Source organism: Euphorbia lathyris, chromosome 1 (genome assembly GCF_963576675.1).
Source record: "Euphorbia lathyris chromosome 1, ddEupLath1.1, whole genome shotgun sequence".
NCBI classification, from domain to species: Eukaryota; Viridiplantae; Streptophyta; class Magnoliopsida; order Malpighiales; family Euphorbiaceae; genus Euphorbia; species Euphorbia lathyris.
In genome coordinates, this window is record NC_088910.1 from 38,032,039 (window position 1) to 38,039,537 (window position 7,499).

The 7,499-nt window shown below is 32.5% G+C and overlaps 1 protein-coding gene across 2 annotated transcripts; it reads left to right on the forward strand.

The window, feature by feature from the left end:
* Positions 1-1,386: 1,386 nt before the first annotated feature.
* On the forward strand, positions 1,387-3,580 carry LOC136228610 (uncharacterized). Of its 2 annotated transcripts, XM_066017055.1 has the most exons (6): positions 1,387-1,831; positions 2,031-2,201; positions 2,286-2,378; positions 2,571-2,690; positions 2,797-2,869; positions 3,108-3,580. In XM_066017055.1, exons 1-5 carry the CDS (start codon positions 1,658-1,660, stop codon positions 2,827-2,829), a joined length of 591 nt encoding a protein of 196 aa, XP_065873127.1. In that variant the 5' UTR covers positions 1,387-1,657; the 3' UTR covers positions 2,830-2,869; positions 3,108-3,580. The 2 variants fall into 2 exon arrangements, with proteins under 2 accessions (XP_065873127.1, XP_065873119.1); XM_066017047.1 differs by lacking the exon at positions 3,108-3,580 and having other exon boundaries at positions 1,389-1,831; positions 2,797-3,090.
* The last annotated feature ends 3,919 nt before the right edge of the window (positions 3,581-7,499 follow it).

Here is a 7,499-nt window from a genome sequence, read left to right on the forward strand (position 1 = left end):
AGATAACCCAATGGTGATTTGTGAGAGATCACCCAACACCTTGAAATAACCCTTATTACTGAAACTCCTATTTTTATAAGAGACAAAAAAGAAAAATTACAAAGGAAAGAGTCCAATATAAGAAAACTACTACGAAACCTAATTCAATCTTCGTAAATAAAGATAGAATAAACTAGTTAAGAGACTAGAATGGAGGAGGTAAACTTGATTCATTGGAAATAATTGTAGTCTATCTCCATACTTCTATGGAATAGAGTTGATGTGTTGAGTTCTAGAATTAATGAAAAAAAAAACCTAACTAATAATATTATTGTTATTGTTTAACTGAGCGTTAAATGCGTTTTAATGTTTAATATTTTAGATTAATTCATTAGTGAAATCTCAGCCTTTGAAGTTCATTAAAGGGTTTAGATTAAACAAACAGACTCTCTCATGTTTTTGGTAAACAGAGAGGATCTGAATCTATTATTATTTGGCAAATTAGAAATAGAGATATGGTATGGTTTGGGTATGTGTAGGTAGACACATGGTGAAGAAGTTTTGTAATGAGAAGACACGTATATGGAAGATGTGAAGTGCTTGACATTTAGAAAATTCTTTCAGGGAGACACGTACATGTGACGAGAAGACACGTGCATGGAAGATGTGGAATACTCTAGATAAGTTAAGAAACTACAGTAAGGCTATATATATAATCCAGAGCATTCCACATCTTCCATGTACGTGTCTTCTCATCACATATATGTGTCTCCCTGTAAGAATTTTCTAAATGTCAAGCACTCCACATCTTCCATATACGTATCTTCTCATCACAAAACTTCTTCACCATGTGTCTACCTACACATACTCAAACCACATCATACCTCTATTTCTAATTTGTCAAATAATAATGGATTCAGATCCTCTCTGTTTACCAAAAACATGAGAGCACCTGTTTGTTTAATCTAAGCCCTTGATTGAACTTCAATGGCTGAAATTTTACTAATGAATTAATCTCAAATATTAAACACTAAAACACATTTAACACTAAGTTAAACAATAACAATAATATTAGTAGTTAGGTTTTTTTTTCATTAATTCTAGAACTCAACCCATGAACTCGACTCGACTCTTATAAGTATGGAGACAAACTGCAAATTTTTTACAATGAATCAAATTTACCTCCTTCATTCTAGTCCTCTACACATCCGATCTATAAGAATGAGATTCCTGGTACATCCATTAGCACTATCGGACCAAAGTTCCTTATAATAATTTTGGTGATTAAGTTCCACATAATCACTATAAAATCCCCAAGTACCATCTTGCTTAGGTACCATTTGGCCTCTTAATTGCTTCAATTTATCTAAATTCTCTCTTATTTTGTTACATGGAACTAGAAAGTTACCAATGACATTTTGAAAGTTAAAGGACCAATCAGCTTTTTGTGTGAAAGTTTAGGAGCTCTGAAAATATCTTTTGAACTCCTGCTGATCATATTAGCACAACACAAACCAGAAACCAAAGCGGAGAAGATGGAAGAGTGAAAATTGAAATCAAAGCAGAGCGTAGCAGAGTTTAGGTTGCTAGAGTTTCATCTATTTAGGGCGAGAAAATTCTTCAATTTTCTTTCCCTATTCATTCAGATGTTTCATGTTTCGATGATTAGGGATATTTAATGGAGCATAGTTTTTGGGGTCATTTGCCGTTGCTGGTGAGAGCAAACTCCAAAGAATCGGTGGAGTACATTCTTCAAGCTCTCTGGAGAACTCGAACGACCGGTCTCGATGCCGCCGACCGCCAAGTCCTCTGTCAGATGCTTCAGCTCCAAAACGAATCCGACCTTGACCCCGTATGTATTTCTTCCCCCTTCTCTATTTGTTCGGTGCTTTTGCACAAAAAAAAAAAAAAAAATTGAAGTCCCATATACAGCTTCCATAATGTTTTTCCACATTTTCCGGCCGGCGACTAGTGGATGCTAAAACCGCTTCCGTCCCTGCTCTCATGGCTGTTAAATTTATAGATATTCCATGTTTCTTTTTGTTGTGTAGCTACTGGTATGCCTCCGAATGTTGATCCGGAGGTGTGTTTATGAGAATACAAGCAAAGATGAGATTCAAAAGCTATTTCCGGACCAAGTTCTGCCTGAATTGCAAAGGCTTTTGACAATTCTTCTGCAGAAGTTTCAGAAAGAATGGCGACAAGATGTATTCAAAAATCAGGTTAACTATTTGTAGCTATTACACTCCCTGATCTTTAAATTGGCACAAAGAATCTGACAGTCTGTTCACAAAAACTTCATTCAGGTTACTTTGCCACGGTTGAAGGCAATGACATGGAATTTGGCAAATCAGGACGCAGTAGAATTGACAGAACCCGTGGCTATTATAAATTTGAAGGTGTTTGGCCAATTGTTTATTGTTTTTAACAATAAGTTGGATCCAAGTTTTGAAACTTCAATAGATAAAGAATTTTCTTTGATGAAGTTTCGGGTTTTTGGCCAAATTTTTATCAGGAGTTATGGAAGACAAATGTAGCATATCATTTGATATTTTGCAGAGTAATTGGAATTGATACTTTTGTTCTTTCAGCTTCAAAATGATAGTCCTTCAAACTCCGGAGATGTGGAAGTAAAATTCCAATCAGCAAAAGATACTCTAGAAACAATGGTGAAGGCAATGTACAGCATAAGAGATCAGTTGTCTGACATTGTAAGTGTCCTACTTGAAATTCAACTTTATTTTTCTTCTATGTTCCTCGCTGCAAATTTATGCAGATTAAGTGTCTTATGCTTTATCCGTCTGTTTTTCTTGGCAGGGTGGAACGTCAAATACACAGTTATCCCAGTAAACAAACACAGTCTAGTGATCTGTGTGCTTCAAATATCATGGTATATCTTGGCCTTAAAATCTAGTTTGCTTCAGGAAATCAATTGCTTGTGATGTAAATTAGCTAAATTATGGAAATACGAAAAAGGTTGGTTAGAGACTTAGATAGTCGGAACGGAATGAGTCCTCTCCTAGTCCTAGTTGAATTTCTGACTCTCCTTTATGAATGATATAATACGTTTAATTGATACCTATGACTGCATACCAACATTAGTTATCTGAATTATGTATTGTTTTTAGAAAATCAGAGAAGCCAAAGTTTCAGTATACAGAGTAACCAGTATGTTTTGAATTGCATAAAAAACACAATGGAGATGTGGTTTTCCAAATCAGTATGGATCAAACTCAAGAGATATAACCAGTGTAGAAAGCAAAGACACTGTGTGCCAGCATTTTCTATTAGGAACTTGAAGGCTATCCTTGGTTTTATATATACTAAAAATGCAGAGATAATTGTGGATGTGAGGAAGAAGTTTCTTGCATGTCTGTCATGTAAGGTAAAGAAAAAGGAGGATGCTGGATTTTGGAAAGAGGATGCTTTTCAAAGTGTAAGAGCTTTGCATAAACAATTGATGAAATGAATGTATATCTTTCGTGCACATGCCATAGGATATTAAATTAAACTGTCCGTTGGCCAGTCTCTAATAGAGTTTAGACTGATTTAGACTTGTATGAAAAGCATTTTTCCTACTACTTGTTACCATTAACTACCATTGCTTTGCTTCTAACTGTTTCTTGAATACTTTGGTGCCATGTTGTATGGAAACTCCTTTTCAGTATCATTTATGTGTTTCGTTATGTTTCCTTTTCCATTTCTGTGTTGCTGGCTATGTTTTAGAAATAACGTTTTCCAGTTTGTTTTCCGTGCAACCTATTTGATGCAGTGAGATCTATTTTTTAATAGATGGATTTTTTTCCATGAAAGATTGGGACGCGATTAAGTGGCTAGACATCCCAACTAGGTTGGCACCCCTAACACACCAAACCAACCCAAAATATTATTAATAAAAAAAAAAGAAAATTACAAAGGGAGGAAAAGAAGATAAAAAAAAGGTTCAAAACAGAAAATTAAGGAAAACGAACATGTGCAACATTACAAAGATCGTCAAAAACAGACGATCGATAAAAATGAGGAGCCAAGTGCCACCATGTAATAGCAGAAGCTGATTTGCCAAAACGGGCAAGTTGATCCGCAGCCTGATTGCCTTCTCGATAGATATGAGTGATAATTCAACACCCAACAATCTCATCAAAAAGTGAGAAATTTCATTTTCTTTATTAAAATGTGAGAAATTTGCACCTTTGAAAAAATCTTGTAAGAAAGGCTTGACCATAATACTTTGAAACTGAGAAAGAAAATGTTCATCTTCTATACATGATTTTTAGGCGATAAATAAAGAAGTGGAGGGGCAGAACAAAGAGATTAGACAAGTTAAAACCCTTTAAGAAAGTTAAGGGGGCTAATACACCATTATAACTACTTCAAGGATCCAATAGGTCACTGTAAAAATGTTTGCAAAGCCAATAGGTCATTGTAATTTGTAAGCAAGTTCAAGTGATTAACGAGACATCTCTAAAGTTTAGGGCTCTGAAGTTTAGGGGACTGATTGGATAATCTAGATGAGTACATAGACCTTTGGGGTATTAATTTTTTTTAATCCGATTAATCAGCTCGAGATTGATGGAATACCTTTCAGTTGATTTTTTTTTTCAATTAAGATTTTCGATGTACTCTACAAATCGAATTAGTTGATAAATTGGATTCTTTTAAAGATTAAAGATTGGAGAAATTTAACTCAATCTCACAGCTTTTTGGAATATGATTTGATTGTGTAAGGAATTATGTCGTCAATTTTGTATATGTGATTGTATGATTTGTTTATAATAAATGTGTTCTAACTTCTAATTAGATGATTGTCTTAAAATTTCAGAAGTAATTAATTGAATACGTAACTGGAATTTTTGGATTTCTAACTATAATTGAATGAGTTTTTGAACCTCTGGAAACAATAAAAATAAGAAAATTGCACAATTTTAGACATCAGGATTAAAATTGCTTTTGATTGTCTATATTAGAATAAAATTGTATTATTTTAGATATTAGGGGTATTTTTACACCTTGCAAAAATAAATATAAAGATCTAAAAATTCATATTTAACCCGGATAGATTAGATTCAAATCCCAGATGGTAAATTAGACATGCTTATAGGCTCATGAGTCCGTGCTATTCGGGTTAAGTTTGGACATATTTATTTAAGAATGGATTCAGTTAGGTCTAGCGCGTAAAAATATATTTAAGGTTTTTACATTGCTATATATTGCTGACTTGTTTTTTCAATTATGTGGTCACTGATAAATATAAATGGCAAAAATGCAACAACTGGCAATACACTTGTGTTTAAATTAAATTTCCAATATAAATATATTAGTTTAGTGGACTGAATTAAATTTGAAAATTATTTCTTTTAACTTTGTCTAGCTCGATAAGAGCTTAATGTAAATATGATACTACGGTTCGTTGAATTTGGACAAGATATAATGTAAAATCCGGTAAGGTACAGCCATAAACAGCTCTAAATAATGCAATCTTTATTGGTTATATATCATTCTTTTGTTTTGTTTTTTTAAGGAAAATTGCATTTTATTTGGTCAGCTAATAAGCATAACATATTCAAACAAAGCTGTCAACTATGAGAAATTTCCTCCTTTCTGAATTAGTTGTATTTGCATATTTTTACTGAGAGATTTATAATAAAAACTATACGACTTATAAAAGTATTACACAAGCATGGCAAGAAAATTGGCTTTAACAACACTTTTCTTGCAACACTTTTTAAAACGACACATAGACTTAACTTTAAAAAAAACCCATATGTAGTTAGTATTCGAGAGTCCATTCGTGTAATATAATATTCAATTAAGTGTTAAAATCTATTTAGGTCAAAATAAGATGTAAGTGAACTGAGCGATTATGTGAAAATCTACTCAAATTCACTTTCTCCTCTGCATCAAAACCCAATTCACTTTCTCAAAAGGAAGTTTTCTTCTTTCAAATTTCTGAAATTCGTAGTTGTATCTGATGTTAGTTGTTTGACCTAGATCGAAATCTAATCTTGAATATGGTACTTGAAATTGAATCTATTTTATATTTGAAATCTCTAAAGAATTGTTTATCGAAAGCATCAAATCTCTTAAGCATCAACTCGTTCTTTATCAAATTGTTTCTCCACTATCCACTCCGATATGATCTCCCAAGAATTTTAGAGTTTCATATTATCTTTCGACTAAGCTCAAAGTCTCGTAATAAGGGCGATTATGACAACCTGATACTATTAGCATGTCACTTATAGATGACTTGTGCTCCATTGAAAAGTATAATAATGAAGATGAGCATTCAAAGTTCTCCACATTAAGATAACAATGTTGAAGAAAGCATGAGAGACAAAGGAGGAAAAACTAGCTTTCAAAATGCATAGAAATACAAAAACTGAAAATAGACATCAACATTAATTAAATCTTCTTTAGACTTTTTAAACCACTTCCCCTTACATGTTACTTTATGCTCTATGTTTTGAACATGTTAAATTTTCATTATTTGATCGTATGATAAAATCATCTAATAGTAAAGAAGAAGTGGAAGATCAGTTAAATACTCGTTGTTACCTCTTGGCGACCGAAATGTGAAGAACTAAGATGGCATCAATTTTTTAAAAAACCAAGATTTTGATAATTTCAACTATAATGAGAGAGAAAAGGTAGCAAACTGGGTAGAAAAGAGAGAATCAGTATTATAAACATCCAACTACAAAATGAATTAGCTCGGTTTGATGGTTTAAACTATAAGATCTTATGAGAGTCTAAACTTATTTGAAAGATCCTATGAGAGTCTAAACTTCTTAAGAGATCATATCAGAGTGGATAGTAGAGAAGTGATTTGATGAAGAACGAGTTGATGATTAAGCGATTTGATGCTCTCGATGAACAATTTATTAAAAATTTCAACTTAAAGTGTATTTGATTTCAACTACCATATTTGAAATCAAATTTCAATTTAGGTCATACCACTAACATCAGGTACAACCTTGAATTTCAGAGCTGGGAAAAGAAAGTTTCCTTTTGATGAGAAAATGGATTGGATTTGAAGCAGAGAAGAAAGTGAATTTCGGGATTTATTTTAAAGTGTCGTGAGTTCTAGAATAGACATTGGGTAGTTTCTTTTGTCTATAATGTTGTAAAGGTAATCAGACAGTTAAATGGATGGCGAATTTTGTAAGTTTTTTACGTTTGGGTCATCATGAGTGTTAGTTTTTTTCGTAAATTAATAACTTCTTGTTAGTTTTTGTTTTTTTTTATTGTTTTTGGGCATTCCACTTTCCTTAAAAAAAGTTTAATATATAAATTTTAAAAAAGGCTTAGTGTTGACGGTCATGATCAATTTTACCCCTAACGTCTAAAATTGTACAATTTTACCTCTAAGGTTAACAACTAAGAAAAAATTTACCCTAACATAGACAAGTTGGATCGATTTCAAAAATTATTATAAAAAACAATTATTTTGTTCTTTATTGGGCAATAGTTGCATACCAATTGGTTCCAAAAAAATAAATTCACATTTTTGGTGATTTAATAAA